Source organism: Talpa europaea, assembly GCF_964194135.1.
Source record: "Talpa europaea genome assembly, chromosome: 16".
Taxonomy (NCBI): Eukaryota; Metazoa; Chordata; class Mammalia; order Eulipotyphla; family Talpidae; genus Talpa; species Talpa europaea.
In genome coordinates this window covers 27,828,823-27,851,656 of record NC_140084.1, presented here as the reverse complement: position 1 = coordinate 27,851,656, position 22,834 = coordinate 27,828,823, and the positions used below count along the sequence as shown (strand labels likewise).

At 45.9% G+C, this 22,834-nt stretch overlaps 1 protein-coding gene across 1 annotated transcript in view; it reads right to left on the bottom strand.

Moving 5' to 3' along the window:
- Nucleotides 1-22,834, bottom strand: part of GPATCH1 (G-patch domain containing 1) — a gene marked incomplete at its 3' end in the record, with an annotated part of 39,768 nt that overhangs the window by 13,328 nt on the left and 3,606 nt on the right. The window contains exons 2-13 of the mRNA XM_084256794.1: nucleotides 20,796-20,930; nucleotides 17,745-17,830; nucleotides 16,106-16,266; nucleotides 15,398-15,495; nucleotides 14,816-14,874; nucleotides 14,198-14,440; nucleotides 12,890-13,037; nucleotides 8,248-8,327; nucleotides 4,703-4,907; nucleotides 2,561-2,857; nucleotides 1,225-1,403; nucleotides 818-945 (exon numbers count right to left, since the gene is read on the bottom strand). Coding sequence (XP_084112920.1) covers nucleotides 818-945; nucleotides 1,225-1,403; nucleotides 2,561-2,857; nucleotides 4,703-4,907; nucleotides 8,248-8,327; nucleotides 12,890-13,037; nucleotides 14,198-14,440; nucleotides 14,816-14,874; nucleotides 15,398-15,495; nucleotides 16,106-16,266; nucleotides 17,745-17,830; nucleotides 20,796-20,930 — 1,819 coding nt within the window. The remainder of the gene's footprint in view (nucleotides 1-817; nucleotides 946-1,224; nucleotides 1,404-2,560; nucleotides 2,858-4,702; nucleotides 4,908-8,247; nucleotides 8,328-12,889; nucleotides 13,038-14,197; nucleotides 14,441-14,815; nucleotides 14,875-15,397; nucleotides 15,496-16,105; nucleotides 16,267-17,744; nucleotides 17,831-20,795; nucleotides 20,931-22,834) is intronic.

Below are 22,834 nucleotides of genomic sequence, written 5' to 3'. Positions count from 1 at the left end.
TTTTATAGATTTTGCAACTTGACATCTGAGTTTCATATCTCTGATATGAAGTAAAGTTTGTTATCTGATGTTTGTTCATTTTTTAGTAATAAATGAATAGAAGTGAGAGTATATATAATGTAAATCTCAGCGTGTATAAGTAGTTCCTCTAGAAAAAGAAAATTTACATGAGTATGTAAGAGGGAAAGTCAGGGCCTCCCTTGTGGCCTAGGAGTTAAGTCTCAGCGCTATCACTGCTAAGGCCCGATTTCAATCCCTGGCCAGAGAGCTGACCCACATGGCTCAGCAGACCTCTCCTGTCTCGCCCGATGCTCCCCTCAGCAGTGTATGTCAGGAAATCTGCCTGTTTTGCTCCCCACTCTGTGTCTGGTGGATCCTCTCACCCACGCCCCCCCACCCCCACGCAACTCTGGCCTATTCCTCAGTTCTTCTATGCATAAATAAATAAAAATAAATCTCAAAAAAGGGGGGCCTCCCTGGTGGCACAAGGGGTTAAGACTCAACCTATGAAGATATCCACAGTCACTGCAGCACAAGTTCGATCCCCGGCCAGGAAGCAACCCACAAGGCGCAGAAGACCTTTCCTGACTCGCCCGCTGCTCCCTCAGCAGTGTATTTCAGTCATTCTGCCTGTTCTGTTCCCCACTCTGTCTCTGATGAATCCTCTTGCCCCCCTGCCGCGCCCCCCCCCTTTCTGGCATGTATCCCAGTTCTTGTATGCTTAAATAAATAAATCTTTAAAAAAAAGTAGGGGGAGGGGGAGTCAGCTTTAACTTGGGAGTAAGTATTGACATCAGGGCAGATTCATCTGACTCACTCTGGGTAAGGGTCAGGGACGTTGAACCTCTTGCAGAGAAGCTTGTCCGGGTGCCACTCAAACGTGTCTCGGGTAAGCTTCCCAAACATCTTCATCTTCACGGCTGACTGCTTGTCATTGACGTCATTCTAGAAGGAAAAGATGTTCATTCTGTTTGCACAAGTGGTCTCTCCACTGACCTGATGCTATTCCACTTAAAAGTTTGCAAGCACGCTTCCCAAGTGACAAATCAGCTTACACTACAATATTAATGCTAAAGAACACTGAAAGCTAAAAGTGTAAATTGTAAAGCTAATATCTGATCCCACAATGCCAAGCATATAATGATCTTGTGAGGGATTTGAAATACTTGGGTACACAGCTCTAGAACTTATAAATCACCAGGGAGGGACATGATGGGGACAGACCTCTTGGTCTCGAGGGACTTCAACTTGATCCGAGTCGTCTTCCTCCTTGGCGTGGGTGAACCTGGCAGACAAAGTCGAGTGGGAAGACACGTACAGCAGGGCCGCCCGGGCAAACTCATCCCGCTCGCGGCCTCGCTCCCACTCTGTCATGCTGTGGTCCAGACAGCGTTCCAGGGCATCTGTGGAGCAGAGACAAGAACCGCTTCACTCCAGGAGAAACACCAGCATTCAGAAAGCACCTGGAGTACCGAATATGCTGGGGACTAGCAGAGACCCTGTCTTTATCCTGGTTTTTAAGAGCATGGTGGGGAGGGACTTGGCAGAGAACTGCTCTCTTCCTCACAATGATTTTACTGATTTTTGTCTACCGTCTGCAACAGAAGTAAGCAGGTAGGGATGAATGTTTGGTTCCATCTTTGAAGCAAGGAACTTCTTACCACTCCCAGAGAGCTCATTCCTAAGTTTTGATAGGAAAACACTCCTTCCCTTTTAATTTAACAAGTGAACATTAAGGATGTGGATGAGTAGGGAGTAAGGGTACAGTAGGTAAAAATCTGCTTTAAGAAACCAACCTCTCTGATTTGCTGAAATTTCTCACAAGGACTTTGTAGAGAGCAGTTCTTTTCCTCTATTTTCATCTTTTTTTTTTTAATTCTTTTTATTTTATTTTTGCATAGAACTGGGGTGTAGGCCAGAGGTGCCAGGGGCAAGAGGATTCACCAGAGATAGAGTGGGGAGCAGAACAGACGGATCGACTAAAATACACTGCTGAGGGGAGCAGTGGGTGAGACAGGAGAGGTCTGCTGCACCATGTGGGTCAGCTCCCTGGCTGGGGATTGAACTCAGGCCTCAACAGTGATAGTGCTGAGACTTAACCCCTAGGCTACCAGGGAGGTTCTGCATTTTTACTTTATAGATCTCAGACTGATTTCCCCCATGTCATGGTTCAACAATCAACCACTTTTTTTTAAGTCTACTTGGGCTATGATTGAGGACTGAGTGGTGAGCCCTTGAGATAAAGCAGGGAGATGACCTTGTTCTCTTGGTGAAAAATGCAACACTTATGGTAATCAAGCATTTGCACACAGTAAATGGCCTGTAATTTAGCATGAGCCACTGCCAAAACATGTTCTCTACTTAAGTAGCTATCTGTGGGGCCTGAGATAGAGACAAACACAAACTAATTGTTCTTGTTCTCTAAGATGGAGAGCCAGGGCCTGAAATCTTTGTGCTGTTTGCACAGGATACTTCAACTCTAAATCTGGGAAGTGGGCGAGAACCCTGAGTGAGGACATTACCGCAGCTGAGACATGGGAGACCCGGGCGGACCACCCACCTTTCTGACCCCGTTTCATATTTACTAAAAACTCTTCATATCGTTTTTGCTTTTCTGGATCTTTGGCGAAAGGCTTGAAGTTGCTGGCTTTGGTGTTAGCTGCACCACCACTCAAGGCCAGGCGCCAAGAGCTATGTCCGACGTCTGGAGAAGAGGGCTGGAGCCTGCTGCTTGAGGCCTGCTGGGCCAGACTCCTGGCCTTGAGTTGGGCTGCCTTCAGGTCAGTTGCCTGCTTCATTTCTTTGATTCTCTCTTTATCTTTTTGGGACAGAAATTCTAACACTGAAGTTGCTGAACCTAGTAAAAATGATAATAGGAAGGAAAGGATGAAAACGTATCCCGAGACAAGTATATTTGCATTTCGCTATCTCCTCTGTGATATTTGATATGTTCAGTATCACAGATTTGTGAAACTGGAGATGTGGAATTTGCATGGAGTGTTTCCTCTATATTTATATTACCCTTGGGGATGAGACTGTGGTACCACACAGCTTCCTCAGTGTTAACACCTGGATGGAGGTTAATGCCTGGATGTTCATCTGGTGATAAACAGTGAGTGATCCTAAAATGAGGGCCCTGGTCTGTGGTGACCCATTCCCAGTCCTGTCCAGCACGAGCCCCAGTTCGGAGCACAGCTAACGGTCAAGGGCTCGTTCATATCAATGCCTCCCTGAGCACCCACTCCATGTCAGGAGCTAGTCTGCACTTGGGGGGCAGCACAGACAAGGTCCCGCTCTTACAGGGAGGGAAAGGCACATTAAAGATGCACAAAATCAACACAGAGGAGGACTGAAAAATGTTAGGGTGACGCAGCGGAGTTAACTTAGAGGAGAGGGCTGTGAGTGAGAAGAGACAACTGGTGGGCAGGGAGGACTTGGAAGGCCCCTCGAAAGAACAAATATTTGAGGTAAAGTCTAAGTAAAAAGAAGCCAAAACATGAGGGAAGGGCAGAGGCTGAGGAGACTGCAAATACAGAGGCCCCCAAGCATCACTGTGCTCACCACGATCCTGAGGTCTGACCACCTGAGCTCAGGGAAGGTGACGTAAGATGTCTGAAAAGCAGGCAGGGTGGACCCACAGTTAGGAAGTTAGGGTTTTTCTTTCATGTGAGAAGTACTGGGGCATTTTAAGGGGGGCAGTGATGTAATTTTGTTCACGGGGCCTCTGTGGAAGGGAGTGGAAGATAAGGAGACCAACACAGAGCCTGCTACCATAGTGCAGGTGAGAGAAGACAGATGCTCAGGCTGGGGTGAAGCAGCAGAGACGAGGAGAAGTGGACAGAGTGTGTTGGGCGTGCCGCTGAGAGGACCTGCTGGTGCACTGGGTAGGGTCGGGGAGGGAGGAAAGAGAGGAGCTAAGAATTAGGATCCCCACATTTCGGACTGAGCAGTGGGTCTCTGGCGTACCATTTACTGAGAAGGGAAGACTGGAGGAAGAGTAAGTTTGTGGGAGGAAGTAAGAACCAAGAGTTCCACTTTGGTCTATAATTATTACAAAAGAGACAACAGGCCCAAAATGGAGTCACTTGTCCTAAGCCCCACATCACCAAGCTGGGACTTAAAACCTAACCTCATCACAGTTTCAGCCTCTCGCAGGAATGTGATCATAAATCAGTCAGCCTGGAATGGCCTGCTCAGCAGTGGACCCCTGAAATCCCTTAAAGGAAGGTAACCTTGGCTTACTAGTCCCTCTTTCTTGTCCCTCCCCCTTTTCTGCCTGTTAGGTTCCCAAATGGAACCTACGTCCATAGTGGGTCTTTCTGCTCCAAGTTACAGAGATTTTTCCCATTTGTCCACACTTTCAGATGCACTCATTCCCCGTGGACTTTCAGGAAAAAAATAGCACTACCCTAAACCCCTGAGAAAGAGAAGTACACATGTCTCTGGTCTTCACCACATACTGGGCAATTGTTAAAAGCCTGAAACTGCTAAACTTAATACAAGGATTGTAATTCTAATGACTCAAACTGCTGGAAAAGCAAGTCTGCTATGTATGCCATTCACAATAAACAATTCTAGCCTTACAGTTTAGGAATAAAACTCATTACAGAATTATCACTGGGAAAATAACAACTTTCATTTTGATGTTGGTAACTCAGATTATCATAAGCATAATGGTTTTCATCTTCTCCATGGCACATACCTTGAATTGGCGTTTCTCCTAGCAACTCGCCCCGCTTGGAGGCATTCAGCTGGTGCCTGCTATGCGTCCCTGGATCATGTGCTGGCTTTCCAGTTGACTGTGATAACACCTGACGTAGGTGGGAGTTCTCTGAGGTTGCAGCTACCACAGGTCTGAAATAATGTACCGGCCGATAGTTTCTTGGCAGTTCAGGTGGTGGATATGTCTTGAAAAGTCAAAACAGAACTCAGAAAGTACCAGCTGCAGGAGGTCACATTTGATTTAACCAAGAAAACCTGTTCCCTCTGTGTGCTGTTAACCCTGCCCTTTCCCAAGCTAACACTTTTTAAAAAAAGATATTTATTTATTTATTTATGCATAGAAGAACTGGGGTACAGGTTAGAGGTGCAGGGGGTGAGAGGATTTACTCCTCACCAGAGATAGAGTGGGAAGCAGAACAGGCAGATCTACTGAAATACACTGCTGAGGGTAGCAACGGCCGAGACAGGAGAGGTCTGCTGTGCCATGTGGGTCAGCTCCCTGGCAGGGGATCAAACTCATGTTGCCATGGCTGGCAGTAGCTCGACAGCACCAAGATTTAACCCCTGCACCACCAAGGAGACCCTCGCAGGCTAACATTTTGCAGTTATATGGCAACTCCGAACAGCCTGCCCCTGTGTCCAGCATCCATCCTGGATTTGGAGGGTCACAATTTTATTATCACCTTTTCCCTTCTGCACACATCTCATGTGCCTGCTGTGTATGCTGAGAACAACAGCACAGTGCGTGGCCCATGTGCAGAGTGGCCCACTGCAAGTCAGAAAATTCAGGAAAATAGGATTCAAGGCTTAGGAAGAACCAATACCTTTAAATAAGTTACTTTTAAATTCAGAATCTTTTTTTTCTGATTGTGTTTCAGCCCCAATTTACAATTTCAGGCCTTATTTTTTGACCCAAGTTATTTTTTTTTAATTTTTTTTTTAATAGAGGCATGTTTTTTTATTTATTTATTTGTTTGTTTGTTTTATACATGCACTGGGTACAGTCAGAAGCGCGGGAGGGTGAGAGAATTCACCAGAGCCAGAGCAGGGAGCAGAGCAGGCAGAAGGACCGAAGTACACTGCTGAGGGGAGCAGTGGGCGGCAGGAGAGGTCTGTGCGCCATGTGGGACCCTCCTCCGGTGGCCGGGGAGCAGCCGGGGATCGAATCGGCACCGCAGAGGCTGCGGGCAGCTTCGCAACCCAGCGCTCAACCGCTGCGCCACCGGGGAGGCCCATTGACCCAAGTTATTTTTAATTCACAAGTTAACTGACCTGAAATTGAAATGTCTGGGGAATACAGCCAGGCTCTAGTGATGGCAAACCACTAAGTTGGAAGAAAGAACTAGTTATTTTTAATAACTGAACTGAGTGGTTTCCCTTGCTCCTGGTCTAACAAACACATTTAAGGACAGTCCCCATTATTTAGATTTGCAGCCACCTAAAACTCAGCCTTGTACCCAGTGGAGCACTGACTGCCCCCCGCCTGTGGTTCTGGACTAGCCGCACGGAGGGCTCAGCTGAGGGTTCTGACAATACCCATGTCTGCATCCCACCCCACAAAGTCAGCTCCCAGAGCTTCTCAGGCTTCCCCGGGGGTTGGAACGTACAGCCTGGAGTGGAAGTCTATGAGGCAGGGCATTGCCATTGTCAGGCAACGTCCTTTGTCTCACATTAGCCTGACCACCTTTTCCAAAACACAGACACCCACATCAGCCAGCAGACACACTCATGTTCCCAGCACACAAAGTCCAAAGGAGCATAGGAGAAGAATCAGGGTGAGGGGGGCGGGTAGGCCGGAGGCATAGGGTGAAAGAATTCACCAGAGATAGAGTGGAGAACAGAAAAGAGGGATTTAGGGCCTCCCTGGTGGTGCAGGCGTTCAAGTCCCAGCAAGCTATCCTGAGCCACCGCAGCACGAATTCAATCCCCAGACATGGGGCTAGCCAGGGTATTTCAGGGGATCTGCTCCCTGCTGTGTCTCTAGTGAATCCTCTCCCCCTCCACACATGCACCTCTGGCCTACACAGTTCTTGTATGCATAAATAAATAAAAATAAATCTTAAAAAAAAAAAAGAAAGAAAAAGGGGATTTATTGAAATCCACTGTAGTGGGGAGATGGGGGAGCCCTTGGGGTGTCTTGACTCATGATCTGGATCATTTTAACTAGGTTAACCTTAACTAGGTTCCCAAGGCAGTCCCTTCCACCCCCCTTATCCATTCAAGCCTCCCAAACTTGCCTGCTGAGCAAGGAGTGGGGGCTTCGTTTTTCACCTTAGTAATAATACCAGGATAGACTCTTAATACCTTCCACTAGACTGGAAGTGTTTCTCTCCCTTTGCTGAATCATTGTTCTGCTTGGCATCTGGTTCCATAGGCTGTGTTTCTAGACACCCAGTAAGAAGACTTGCCTGTCTGAAAGGCTAGGTGAACATGGCCCTCCCCGCCATTCACGCCCAAAGCCCCGCTCCAGCGAGGCGCTGCTCAGGAGCCCCTCACCCATCTCCCCTGCGGCACTGGCCCACGACAGTGAGTCGTGTCTGTCCAGCACCCTCGCTGCACAGGACTTTGTCCTTTTTACCCTGAAACCCAGAGGGGAACACGCGCTCCTCAACCTTGCGGATGCTTCCTTTTCCTGTTCTTTGACGCTATTTGACATTTCTAGTATTGATAACAGCTTATTATGCATCCAATGCTGCTCTAAATGCATTCTGCTCACTGTTACACTATCACAGTTAAACAAAGCAAGCCACTGTAATAGCCAATGTGCTATCTTGGGCTACACTGGCCTCCCTTGTTCTGGAGAACCAAAGGCCAAGCCACAGTGGTACTTAACAAATGTTTGCTGAATGAAAAACAAAAATCTGATTAAACTGTGGAACAGTCTAAAGATGGGGTGCCAACAAGGCAAAAGGGCAGACGCTACCTGAGACCCTCCTGAGCTACTAGCACTCACTAACATGTAGGGCCCGCCTGTGAGCCCAGGGCTCTGGCAGGTGTAGGAGAGCACCGCTTGGTCTGAACTGTCACAGAATCTCATAAGAGCAGGACTATGGAAAAGCCTGTGGAGTTCTCCATGGGTTTGACCTGCATGAACACAGCTTCCCTCCCTGGTTCTGCCAACAAGGAGTCCGGGTAACCTTGGCTAGACCAGCTAAAGTGTGCAGGAGTCAGGCCTGTGGGCAATTATGGCCCTTTGAAAGTGTTCTACTTTGCCTTGCGCTACATCATCCCTAGAATTAGATCAATTCCATTCCTCCATCAGCTTCTACTGTCACTCATTTTAATGGGAACAACTACTTCCTTGAGGTTTAGACTTAAAACATTCACAATTAGATGTTTTGAATACAATGTGGACATTGACTGACATTTCTAATACAGACCGTTTTCCTGGACGGTCAAGAGTAACTGGGCTATTGCTTTTTATAACCAGAACTGACTTACCTTTTCAACTGCTAATACAACAACTTAAATTACAAAGCAGCAGATATTTTAACAGCTACACCAATTATTTAAAAAATGTCTTACTTTCTTAGAAGATAAAGGTTTAGAGGCCAAGGAAAATCCATCCAAAATTTTGCCAACGTATCGAAGATCTTTCTCTGGTTCTACAAAATGATTAATTAGAGAAGCAGAAAAAATTAGATCAAGAAAAAAGACGTCAGCATCTTATCTCTAAGAACATAAACACTACATGTCACATGTGATTGCAAAGAGTGCAGTAAAAGGGAAGAATGAAAGGCACGCCTCTGTTGACTCAGTGACAGTGCCAGCCGGCACCAACTCACCGGCGATACCTTGGCTGACTAGGTTGCCAGGGACTGGCAGCTCTGGCCCAAGTAGTACCTCCATGGTATGTACAGAAAAAGTACCTAAAGGACACCAAAAAAGATCTCAAGAAAAAACCATCAAGAAGACAAGTATGGATAAAAATAAAAGTGTAACTGTGAGAATGTCATTTCTATTTTTTCCCTATAAATAGCTAATTATGTGGATGATAGATAACCAAAATAGAGGGTCAGACAGACCAAACCAATAACAAATCTAGAAGTCTGAGTGTAGAACTGAGGCTCCCAGAGGTCTGGGACCTCCCTGGTGGTGCCAGGGGTTAAGTCCAAGTACTATGAAGCTATCGGCAGCCACTACAGCATGAGTTCAATCCCTGGCCAGGGAGCTGACGCACATGACGCAACTGACCCACATGGCACAGCAGACCTCTCCTGGCTCACCTGCTGCTCCCCTCAGCAGTGTATTTCAGTAGATCTGCCTGTTCTGCTCCCCACTCTGTCCTCGGTGAATTCTCTCACTCCCCCATACCTCTGGCCTACACCCCAGCTCTTGTATGCATAAATAAATACATCTTTTTAAAAAAAGAATTGAGGTGCCCATAAGGGCACAGGGAAAGCAGAGACAGGGTGTGGAGTGGGCCCAGTGGTCTGTGGTAGAGGACTATGGGTGCTTGGTGGTGGGTGCGGTATAGTGACATACATTTGAAGAGGTGTGAACCCATTCCTCTGAATCATATACAGTGTCATAAATCAATGTCACCGCAAATAAAAATAAGAGAGGGAGTCATTTCTAAAACCAGGTGAAAAACCACTGGAGACTGCCTCCTGGTTTCTATAGCAACTATCCAAATAAGGTACCCAGGGCAAAACAACCAAGTCAGCCTGTTATCTCCCCTTAGTATAAATTATTTTTTTAAAGATATTATTTATTTATGCATATAAGAACTGAGGTACCGGCCAGAGGTGGGGGGGTGAGAGGATTCACCAGAGACAGAGTGGGAAACAGAACAGGCAGAGTGACTGAAATACACTGCTAAGGGGAGCAGTGGGCAAGTCAGTAGAGGTCTGCTGTGCCAAGTGGGCAGCTCTCTGGCCAGGAATCGAACTCATGCTGCAAAGCTGTGGATAGCTTCATAGGTTGCGTCTTAACCCCTTGCGCCACCATTGAGGCCCTCCTTAGTATAAACTAAAAGGTACTTTGGTCTTTTCTCTTAAGTGAATTTCTAACGAGAAAGAGATCACTGATTCTGGGAGGAGGATGCTCAGCAGCCTGATTGGAGCCAGGGATTACCCACAAAGACTGACTCAGGGAGCACCTGTGCACAGCAAATATGTCAAAAATCCATATGCACAAACTGCACTTCTGTACCCAAAAGCTCCTCTACACACCCACCATAGCCACTACCATGGCCGGGTCCCAGGCTCACATGGGGCCAGCAGGGCGGTAGTTCTGGGTTTTCAGCAGCATCTAATGCAGCACCCCTAGGAACTACCCTCCCACACAAGACCATTCTTTGTGCTTCCATTCATGTCGAATTTTTGGCCCAGCTTCTGGAAGTTCCTAAAATTCTGTAGGGTGACTTGAAATTCAATTTCATATTCTTCAAATTTCGCACCTTTTTAAAATCCAGCAATTTCAGTTTTATGAATTCGTTCTGAAGACATAAGCAACAAATATGCATAAAGATGCAGCTGTGAGAATATTTATTATAGTTCTGTTGATCATGGGACAAAAATGAGAACAATTTAAAAATCAGCCTTGGAGATGGGTAAATACAGCTTCACTCAGTGAAAAACCATAAGGTGAAAACTATAGATGTTGTGACACTAGGGATGTGAGAGGGGGGCACAGCAGAGAGGGGGTAAGGGAGACTGGGCGGCACTGGGGAGGCACTGCCCAGGCTTGATGGGGGAGGGGAAGGAATCAATCAGCTGGGCAAAAGTGTTATATAAAAGCTAAAGATCCGGGCCAGAAGCCAGATTTAAATATGTATGTTTATTATAGATTAGCAGTTATCACATAATTAGTATGTTACAGTAATATTACTAATATAGTGCATGTTAATGTATCAATATAGTTACTATTATTAACAAGGTGTTCATTTAAATCTATAAGAAATTAATTCATTATGACCTGTTTATATCATATTCTATATTGTATTTTAAGTCATAAAATAATACATAGTGTCAGAAGAAAAATCTGAAAATATAGGCAAACCAAGAGGAGAAAATAAATGTCTCCTAATTACTGGCAATAAGAGGCACCTACCAAAATTTGGCGCATACCCTTCTAGCATCCTGTATGAAATCTGGGGATTTTTGGTGGCAGTGGGTGGCAGAGTGCCCACTGTGTGCAAGGCACGTTCTAAGCCCTTGAAGTGCATTAAAATCTCCATAGGACAGGTGTGCTGTGGCTGTGCCACTTTCCAGAGCAGGCACTGAGGCACAGAGAGGGAAGCAGCTTGCCCACATGCAGCTGATATATGGGGAGAGCTGGTACTGAGTCTAGGTAGTCTTCTCCAAAGTCTGTACTCACAATCACTGAGCAAACTCCCTCTAGCAACTGCTTGGCACCTACTTTCTCTCTTCTAGAAAGGTGAGATAGGCACCATTTAGGGGAATGATGCTTCCGTTATTTCGATTATTTCAACATAAATGTTTTAGATGTATATTTTCTTAAAGATATATTTATTTATTTATGCATACAAGAGCTTGGGAATAGGCCAGAGGTGCAGGAGGTAAGAGGACTCACCAGACATAGAGTGGGGGGAACAGATCAGGCAGAATGACTGAAATACACTGCTGACAGGAGCAGCAGGCAAGACAGGAGAGGTCTGCGGCGCCATGTGGGTAGCTCCCTGGCCTGCTGGGGATCAAACTCGTGCTGCAGAGGCTATGGACTGCTTCATAGTGCTGTGCTTAATCCCTTGAGCCACCAGGGAGGACCCTAGATGTATTTTTTTAAAGATTTATTGATGTATACAAGAGCTGGGGTATAGGTCAGAGGTGCAGGGGGTAAGAGGTTTCACCAGAGACAGAGTGGGGAACAGAATAGGTGGATCTACTGAAATACACTGCTGAGGGGAGCAGCGGGTGAGACAGGAGGGGTCTGCTCCACCATGTGGGTCACCTCCCTGGCCGGGGATCGAACTCATGCTGCAGTGGCTGGGGATAGCTTGATGATGCTGAGATCCCAACCCCTGCACCACCAGGGAGGCCCCTGTTTTAAATGTATTTTACAAGAGGTGGACCAAATTTTATCTGACTAAACCTAAAAATGTCTGAAGAGACTGTTTATGTCACTTTTTTTTTTTTTAAGATTTATTTATCTATTTATACAAGCACTGGGTACAGTCAGAAGCGCGGGAGGGTGAGAGAATTCACCAGAGCCAGAGGGGAGAGCAGAACAGGCAGACTGACAAGACATACATTGCTGAGGGGAGCAGTGGATGGCAGGAGAGCTCTGCGCGCCATGTGGGACCCTCGCCCGGTAGCTGGGGATTGAACCGGCGCTGCAGAGGCTGTAGGCAGCTTCACAACCCAGCGCTCAACCGCTGCTCCACCAGGGACGCCCTGTTTATGTCACTCTTACCTCCTCACTTTATTCAGGTTATTCCTATAACCAAAGGACATCTGCCATTTAATCTTTGGGGCAGGTAACATACCAAACTCCAAGTGATGCCACTATTCCTCACAGTGGACTTTACAAATGATGCCCAGTGATGGGCCCCCAATCTCAAAGGTGGGCAGTAAGGAGCTGGCATCTACACCCAAGTGATTGACTCTGAATTACACGCTACTAATACCTACTCCACACTGCCTCCTTCCTACACCTTATCTGGAAAGGAAAATGGAAATATTACTTAGATCCACAGGTTCTGAATTACTATGTTCCCCAATTTGAAACTCAAGCTGAGTTGAGAGGTGCCCATCTTCTACCCCAAGAAGAGCCCCGAATAGCCAGGGACTACAGTGATGATGCAGGCTGGGTGTCCAGCTCCACCTGCTGTCAGTGCCCCTCCCACCTGCTCCCCAAGCCTGGTCTTGATCTCCTGCTTGAATTGGCCTCCCCTGGCCACCCGCCTAGTCCCTCAATCTGGGGGTGCTTCCCTTTGACCCACTTCCAACTCTGACCTGTAACATGAGCACCTGTCCACACACTTACTCTTCCCCCTTGACAGTTGACTTTGGCCTTCACCCAGGTTAATCCCACTCTTACTTCCCACATTGGGCCTCTCCTCTCCCTACTTTGCTTCTCACCCTGCATCTCTGACAAACAAGCCGTCCCCCCATAGAGGTTGACACCCCAGCATCACTCTTTTAGTCCCTGTACCCTGCTAGCTGGACACTTGGTCCTCCACCAGGTGAGGGCACAGAATTACCTTTGTGACTTTTATACTGCTTGGGCGCCGTCCAACCATAGAGTCCATCTCCAGGCTCCTCGTCCTTCAGAACAGTGTCATACTTGGCCAGAGTCTCCGTGGCATAGATGTCATCATCTTCCTCTTCCAGGGCACCAACTCCAAAAGCCTTCAAAAATCAATGGGAGCCTCAAATGAGCAAACAGACCCAAGTCCTCTGGAAAATAGTGACAAGGCGATGCCCCCTCCTGTGCTGGGCTGTCCTGGCTGTAGCCATGGATCTAGGCCCTGACAGGGGAAACAGAGCAGAGGGCACAGCCAAGCAGCTGTGCAGGGGAGAAACGGGGGTCTCTGAGAGGAGAAAGGCAGAATGTTCGCTTGCTGATCAATGTGGCCCAGAACCGGTATTGGTGACCAGGGTCTGAAGACTCCTGCTACCTAACAGCTGCTATAAGAACGCCTCATCTTTGTGGGAAACCCCCTCCATCAAGCACCTTTTATTAAAAGGACTGGGGGGAGGAAACATATCTTGGGCCTCCCTGATGGCACAAGGGGCTAAGTCTCAGCACTATCAAGCTGTCTGCAGCCACTGTGGCATGAGTTTGATCCCAGCCAGGGAGCTACCCACATGGTGCAGCAGACCTCTGGTCTCGCCTGCTGCTCCCCTCAGCAGTGTATTTCAGTGATCCGCCTGTTCTGCTCCCCACTCTGTCTCTGGTGAATCTTCTCACCCTTGCACCTCTGGCCTGCACCCAGTTCTTGTATGCATAAACAAAAAAAATAAATTAAAAAAAAAAATGTCTAGGAAAAAAAAAGGTAATGATGAAAATTTCTAAATATGTTTTAGGAAGGAAGCTCTGAATCAATTTGAGAAGCTAGGTGATAAGTAAAAACTCTCCCTCTCCTCCCGAGGTGAAAAAGCAAATCTTCCCAATAAAATGTGCACCTCTGCTCCAGACTTAGGGTGCACAGCTGAGGACATAGTCTAAGAGGTAGAAACTTGGATTTGAACTTGGAAAGGCATTCAACTGTTATGTAAATCAAAGGGCTAGTGTGGTTTTCTGCTCAGCCCCATGCGGGTGTGGGAAAGCAGGCTGACTCCCGGGAACACACAAACACTAGCCGGAATATTAGGTCACAGGGTCTCAGGAGCACATATCGGAATCAGGAAGGTGTGTTTACCTGTCTTCAAAAAAGACCCTAAGGAAAACATAACCCCACTGGAGTGTTTGTACAGTCAACGAACAATGAGTCTCTGCTGTGGCGAATACAATAAGGAAAGTATTCTCACTTGTCAGTGGTTCTCGTTTACCACAGAAACACTTCTACCTGGCCTGAAATCCCCAGTTTTCTTCCTTGATTCACTCCAACATCTTCAAGAAGATTGCTGCCGCTCTCAAATCTCCCGCTGAAAAGATTAAAATGTTCTCCTGAAGTTCCAAACAGTGCTTGGTGAGGGTCCAGGCCCTTGTAAGCCAGTCCGTGTACATTATCTTTAGGTGTGAAATCCACAGGTGTGACATCTTTCGGTGCAAAGGTCACATTTTCTGGCAGGTAGTCATCATCTTCATCCTATCTCCAATACAGAAAAAGTAGAATGATGGTGAGTCACCGCCTGATGCAAGTCAGTCCACAAAAGACTATTTTCAAATGCATTGATTAATTCCAAACAGAACAATGACCAAACTTTCATTTATGCTCTTACAAGTGACTAAATCAAGTCCATGAGCAATTGATATTAACAGCTCCAATAAGAATCTGAGCAGACTTGGTTATCTGTGGCGCTGGTGTGTTGTGGATACATTGCTGGACAGAATGAGGAGTGTCAGGTACGGGCGTTTCACTGTAATGCAACCTGACTTATACAATTGTTTCTGACCCTAAACTTCACATTCATCTAACAACACATCTTTCTAAACCCAAGAAGGTGAGTCATTCTAGTAATACCTCCGAGCCTTCCGAGCCTCCAGGGGGCAAGGCACAGCCATAGATTTTCACTCCGGGATCTATAAGAGATTTCAAACACATTAGTCATGAGTGAACAGAAACCTGCCCTGCTGACACTCTCCAGCCGCACACACCTCGCTCGTAAAAGGCGCTACAGTTCTCGGGTGGGAGACTGAGGAGTCGGGATTGCTTTCCACCAGCCCCTGTCCCACCTACACTCTGCCATTGAGGCATTCAGTGAGTAAGCAGTCCTGCCGGGCCCCACGGAGAACCGGAGAACCTGAAAGAAAAGATCGCTGCCCCCAAGAGTTCACTTCCTGGCCGGAGACAAAGAACAAGGAGTAAAGAGGGAATAATCAGGCTAAACAGTGACACAGTTTTGGCAAGAGTAAAAAACAGCAGCTTTTACGGCAAGCACTGTACATGCTGGTGGGAACATAACCAAGCACAATCCTCCCAGAAAGCTATTGTTTACTACTCACAAAAAGCCTTCAACTTCGTGCACTTGACCCTGCAATTTTACTTCCAGAAATGCGTAGTCCTTAAGAAGCAAGCGGTAAAACGAATGACGAGTACACATACCAGGTTTCTGTCGGCGTGGTCTTCTCTTTACACGAGGACCAATTCCTTGTCCTTCCTTCCAACCCATTTTCCTCAGTAATTCAAAACCAACAGATAATCTAGGATATCAAGGCATTGAAAATGAACTTCCTTATAAAACTAGAGCAGTGGGAAACAAGCGGCCTTTGACTTCCTGACAGCTCATACACTTGAGCCCGAGCCCTCTTCCCCATCCACATTTGAAATGCATGGCCCTCCTATTCTGGTCAGAGCTGAGTAGACTTGGGGTGTAGGCCTGGGGTCCATCAGATGCCTACTCTGGGCCTTGGCAATGGTCACATAGGGATTCTAGTTGGTCCTTGTCACATATGGCCCAGGAAACTATGACTGTCTCAGCCGCCACAGCAGGCCATGTGCCAAAAGCATAACAAGGAGGGTTGTAGAGAGGGATGAGAGGCGGCAGGAAAGCACCATTGAGTCTTGGAAGGAGTCAGCCCACTTCCTAACAGCTCTGCTGCCTCCATGAGCCTCAGCAGCACAGCCAGTGCCTGGAGCTCTAGAGCGCTTCCTGTGATGACAGTGCAAGATCTTTCTGGAAAAACCCCCCTTTGCACTCAAGCAAGTGTGAGCTTTCTCCAATTTGTAACCAAATCATCCATAAGTAAGAAAACCCTCATATATAAAGCAGTGGGGCCAAGATCAGAAAAGTCAGAATCAAATTCTTCTTACTTCGCTGGTGTTATGAAGTCATCGAGCAGAGTGGCTCCAGGAATAGGGGCAGTGGCTGCTGCTAACTGTCTGGCCTTTTCTCGTATTCGATCTTTGGTTTTAGAAGCAAAATCATCTGTGGTCACTATTGCTTTAGGTGCTATCCCAAATTCACTAAGATCCTAAAAAAAATTTTCAAACAATCATTTACATTATTTGGAAAGTGACTGACCATATCATATCATAGAGCTTTATTTCTTTTTGAAACATTAGTTAAACCATAAAATCTAGTGATGGATCAGCAGGGCTAATGATTTTACACACTGACTTGGGAACAGTCACCTAAGCTAAGGCCAGAGGCAGAGAACAGAGACTCAGTGAGGCCACAACAGGCACGGTAAGCCAGGAAGACAGGAAGTAATTCTTTTTATAGTGAGCAATTGCCCAGTCCTTCTCAAACAAAATTTCAAAGGTCAGCATGAAAGGGCCAAACCTTAGAGTCACAGTTTGCAAGTATCTGTGAGCACCCAGGCGCCAGGCCTGGAGATAAGTGCGTTTGCCTTTACTGGTGCAGACACTGTGGCTGCCCCTTCTACGTCATTCAACAAAGCCAGGCTTTCCTTGGCCCAGGCACTGCCTTCCCCTGCAGGGACATGCATTTCAGGAGTAGTGTCCTCCCTGGTGTGGGTGTATGTTGGGACCTGGATGGGGAGCTGGGGAGCAATGTCAGGGACTAAAGCAGTTCATATCTCATCTAAGGCAGTCATTTTGATCCCATTTCATTTGCTAGGAATTGCTTTTGAGAATGGGCCTATAAAGCAATTTGCCCAAGCAGATTTGAGAGAAAATCCACCATACTAATTATGTGAATGGTTTTTCAGAAGAAAGAGCCAGAAGAAGGTCTTCCATCCACTGGATAATGGCATCCTGGATGTGTGGCCTGGCACTGTTGCAGCCACCTGGTGCTAGCGCTGCAAGACGAGCTGGTGTAAGGACAAGTTGACATGCAGGTGACTCAGAGGAGACAAGCTGGGGCCTCACTGCATCTGGACTTTTGGTGCATGAGCTGTGTTTCCTTATAGATTATGCTAGTCAAATAGGAAAGGGACCTCCCTGTACCTCTTGCCTGCAGCCTAAAGCAGCGGATTTAAGTATTTTATCTACTCTTAGAAACAAATGAATCCATGACCAGATTTTGAGATAACAGAAGTTGCATTCTGAAACAAAATGGAGCACATCCTGTAGGCTAGGAGGACCCCTTTGGAGCCCCCTTCCCACTCCCATTCACCCCTAAGAAGTTAGAGTCATGTCATTTCAAAGACATGCTCGGAGGCCAGCACCAGGCCTCCTTTCATGCCCTTCTCTAGTCTAGCTACTGTTGGTCCTCAATCTGCAGTGTGCACTGTGGGGGCTGCGGACTCAGCTCCATGGACACTGCACTTTGGGGCAATTGTGGCTTTGCAAAGCCTGTGCATGGTTTTCCCCTTACTGCTTCACTTTAGAAACTGACCCAGCGTAAAAGACTATTCCGGTGAATGACCTAAGGCAGAAAGCCTCACAAAGAGGAAATTATACATCAATCTTTCTAGGGAGAGTAAAGGCTCTGACAACCAATTATACATGCTGCAGCTAGCTGGCAGTTAAAGCTTTGCACACCCACCTCTTCATCCATAAAATCTTCGGGACCAAGGACAGATTTGTCTGCTCTGTTCTGTCGTGAAGACACAAAGGTCGAGGGTGTCCATCCTTGAAAGAAGAATTTTAAACATTATTTTAAAAATTATTTATTTATTTATCTGTCTATCTATCTATTTATTTATTTATTTATGCATACAAGAACTGGGATACAGGCCAGAGGTGTGGGGTGTGAGGATTCACCAGAGACAAAGTGAGGAGCAGAACAGGTGGATCTACTGAAATACACTGCTGAGGGGAACAGCAGGCAAGACAGAAGAGGTCTGCTGTGCCTTGTGGGTCAGCTCTCTGGCTGGGGATCAAACTTGTGCTGCAGTAGTTATGGATACTTTCCTGCTGCTGACACTTAACCCCTTGTGCCACCAGGGGGGGCTCCTTAAAACATTATAATACCAGATAGTGTTTTGGTTTTTAACTGAGTAATGACCTGAAATCCCCAATAACTACGAATTCTAAGTTACATCCCATCTTGCTGTTCAGAAAATTATTCCACATAAACTTCTAACTAATTTCCACATCCTCTGTTGTCAGGACTAAGTGGATTCAGGGAGGTTTCCCCATAAGAATTTAGAACCAGGCCTCCCTGGTGGTGCAAGGGGTTAAGTCTCAGCACTATCAACCTATCAGCAGCCATTATATCACAAGTCACTGTTCTGTTCCCCACTCTGTCCCTGGTGAATCCTCTCACCCCCCCACCCTGTACCGCTGGCCTACACCCCAGTTCTTGTATACATAAATAAAAATAATTTTTTTTTAAAAATAAGTTAGAACCAAGAGAAATCATATTATACAATGAAAGTTAAACTGTGACAGGAACACAAGTAGATCTGAACAGAAAGATGTCATCAGGTCACCTTGAAAAGCAGGTCCACTCAGACCAGCAGGCCAGCAACCTGCACTAACACATCAAAGAAATAACATGTCAAGATGCATTAGTCTGGCATGATTCCTCCAGAATATCTAGAACCAGAGAGAGAATGACAGAAGAAATGCAGGCACCATTGCCCTGGCCCAAGAACTCCACCTGGCTTAAGGGGAGGCAGTGATCATACCACGTTCCCAATTCTATTGAACACCAGTCCTAAAACTAGCACCCTTGCTTCTGGCTCCTGATCACCAAGCATGTGAGAATGCTCTGGAGGTCAAGTATGACTATAATTCTCTAAGATCAGCATTTTTAGTTTTTTCTTAGAGTAACATACCTTTTTTCTGATCTATAAGAGTCCTGCAGAACTGACAATGAGACAGATCTACTCCTGATGGGGCAGTGGGACATTAGGCTTCAGGGCCAGTGTGGGAAACACCCCAGGAGCATGAGGATCAGCTCTTGCTAGCAATACCCTTGGGCCTAGCACTTTCCTCTGCTTTGGATTTTAGTCTTTGCCCTATTTCTACCTAGTTCTTGAATCTGTGACTCCTAATGGTAAAGAGACAGTCCAGTGTATTAACATATCACAATCTACCTGATTAATCACCTAAGCTGGTCTTACTTTTTAGTCATAAACATAGCTATAATTATAACAATCAGTATTAGTGTACTTCTTTCTTCAGAAACCCTACTGCCTTTTTTTAAAAAAGATTTATTTATTTATGCATACAAGAGCTGGGGTATAGGCCAGAGGTGTGGGAGTGAGAGGATTCACCAGAGATAGAGTGGGGAGCAGAACAGGCAGATCTACTGAAATACACTGCTGAGGGGAGCAGCGGATGAGATAAGAGAGGTCTGCTGTGCCATGTGGGTCAGCTCTCTGGCCGGGGATCGAACTCATGCTCTAGTGGCTATGGATAGTCTCATAGTGCTGAGACTTAATACCTTGTGCCACCAAGGAGGCCCCCTACTGTCATTTTTAACATTTTAATAAGTGTGCTGTGCTCATAGGGCCTTAGTGACTTTAACCTGCTTTTCTTATAAAGCTGAATATTCCATATATCATTGCTGTCTCCTGTGGCGTGACCTGTTTGATCAACTGTTCATTGAACTGATCTTTTCACATTCTGGATATTGAGTATTAACCATGTTATTTACCCCAATTAGTTTTCTTACATGCATCCTTTCTTTCTTGCATGGCTTTTCATTTTTGTTTGACTATTGTTGTATGCAAGCAATTTTTTAAAACTATATAAAAGATTGGGCCCCCCTTATTCTTGTGTGTGTGTGTGTGTGTGTGCGTGTGTGTAGAAGAACTGGGGTGGAGGTCAGAAGTATGGGGGGTGAGAGGATTCACCATAGACAGAGTGATGGGCAGAACAGGCAGAGTGACTGAAATACACTGCTGAGGGGAGCAGGGGGCGAGACAGGAGAAGTCTGCTGTGCCATGTGGGTCAGCTTCCTGGCTGGGGATAGAATTCAGGCAGTAGAGGTGATAGTGCTGAGACATAACCCTAGGCCACGAGGGAGGTCCCCCACCTTATTCTTAATTATTGCTATGTGAGTTAATCATTTCATTGTCTATTCACATATGAGATATATTAAACCATTTTTTTCCAGTTTCTGTTAAATAATACTGAATTTATTATATTACATAATGCCAAAATTTTAATTGTTTTAATTGTGTTTTGTCCAGGTGAGAGTACATACTAACAAGTGATGCTGGAGGCCCCAAGGTCAGGAGAAAGAAGCTCAAACTCCCCATGGCCTTGTGACACCTGCCTTCCTGAGTCACTGCAACACATGAGAAGTCATCACAAGAGCGAACCACTATGACAACACTTTGCGTGGCAAGATACCATACAAAAAGAAGTCATCCTTCTCACTTAATTATCTGGTTAGAATGTTATCTACTTTTTCGAAAGTAAAAGAAAATTCTTTCAGCTTCAGGTATTATTCATTGTAATCAATGAACACACATGTTGACTCTGGAAACATTCCAAATAGCCCAGGAGACTGCCTTGTATGCACTAGCCTGTTTAAAGAAGACGTTTTTAAAAGGGGAGCAGGGGTGGGTGGAAGGGAAATCTTAGGATATTTCAGTCATTTACTTAAGCAGTATAATATCTGTAAGTAGGAGAATCATACCTTCTTTTGAGCCAACTGTATTGAAGTACCCGGCAGAGAAACCCCCACTAAAGGCTCCGTGGAATCGTTTATACCTTCCTTTTTCATCTCTGACAGTCTGATCCTGAAGAGGAATTGGTTTCTTTGGTCTTGCACCTGAAAAAAAATATTTTGAATGAAAGAGAGCAGGGGATGGTTGTTAGAAAGGGTTCAAGGAAAATAACTCTTTTTTTTTTTTTTTTGCATAGGAGAAATGGGTATAGGCCAGAGGTTCAGGGGGTGAGAGGATTCACCTGAGACAGAGTGGGGTGCAAAACAGGCAGAGCTCCTGAACACTGCTGAGGGGAGCAACGAGCAAGACAGGAGAGGTCTGCTGTACCATATGTGGGTTAGCTCCCTGGCTGGGAATCAAACTCAGGCAGGAGGCCCCAAAAATGTCATTTCTTAAACAGAATGAACTGTTCATGTCTTATATCAATTTTAATTAAGTTGCTATTCCTAGACCTTACTAGCTTATGTAGTTCCAATGATAATAAATTTTGTCAAGCTTCTTTATAGTTCTAAGATAATTATAGATATCTTATTTATATTAAAAATGTTTTTGTGAAAGTGGGTTGACTTCCCTACAAAATTCCATTATGAAACTGAATTACATGGTGGGGGGTGGGGGGTTTCAAGCAACAGAGTCTGCTGGCAGTGAAGCGGGCAAGCTGCTGGTAGCAGGTGGCATACAGAGGCTGGCAACAAAGGAACATTTCTCTATCACTTCTAGAACTTCATAGCATCCCTGACTCTAACATTCTTCCTTAGGCATTGTGCATTTCCCCTATATCTTAAGAGTATCATTATTCCAGGAATCTCCTGATTCCAGTTACTTTTCTTACACTTACTCCTGTTCCTGCTTTGTCATAAAGGACTGTGTTAAATCATCACACAAGCAAAAAAGAATTTACAACATTCTAGCCTAGCTGAAAAATCCCTTAAATTTAAAGTTTCTGGATACTATGACACAAATTATTGCCTAAGTTGATCAACTCCCATTCAAAATTTTGATTATTTTAAAGTAAAAACTGTCTGTGGAGAGTGACTGAGGTGGCCAAGCTCTGGCCTTAGGTGCTGGGATGTGGAGAATGTTGGCTTGGCTGCCCAGGCCACTGTCCAGGCTGTGAGCAAGAGACACTGCAGCCTACCCAGTCTCTTGCTCTGACACCTTCAGCAATAATGTGACAAAACAATCTAGAAAATAGGACAAAAAGTAAAGGAGGGTCTGGCCTCAAAAATCCTCAATTTTTGTAGTTTGTGAAGTCTTTAGGCCATGGCTGGAGTAAAAACCCACAACATAGCAGTCAAGATCTCAGGTTCCAAAGACCTGGAGATCCGGGTTTAAATCCCCCCTGCAATACCTCTTGCTAGCTCTGTGATCTCTGGCAAGTTACTTGGTCTCCCTAAGGCTCAACCTCCACAACTGTGACATTAGCACAGTAACAGAGCCCACCTTGTATGGTGGAGCCCAGGACTGAGTACCACACGCGGATTGCTGAGCACAGTGTCTGGCCATAGTAGAGCTCAGTTAATATCAGAGACAATTTTATTTCACTCTAAAGAAGTGAATAACAATTTAGGTCCCAAATCCAAGATTTTCACCATCTTTTTTTTTTTTTTTTAAAGATTTATTTATGCATATAAGAGCTGGGGTACAGGCCAGAAATGCGGGGATGAAAGGATTCAGCAAAGACAGAGTGGGGAACAGAACAGGCAGACTGACTGAGACACACTGCTGAGGGGAGCAGTGGGCGCGACAGTGGAGGTCTGCTGCGCCATGTAGGAATCTCCCTGGCCTGCCCAGGTTGAACTCCTACAGAGGCTGCGGATCGCCTCAAAGTGCAGTGCTTAACCCCTTGCGCCACCAGAGAGGCCCGATTTTCACCATTTCTTAGAAATAGCACACACACACTCCCCTACTGTGCAGACATCTGGCATGATTCCTGGCTAAGCAGGATTTTTCCACCTCACCACTATTTGACAGTTTGTGTTAGATAATTCTGTGTCAGAGACAGTCT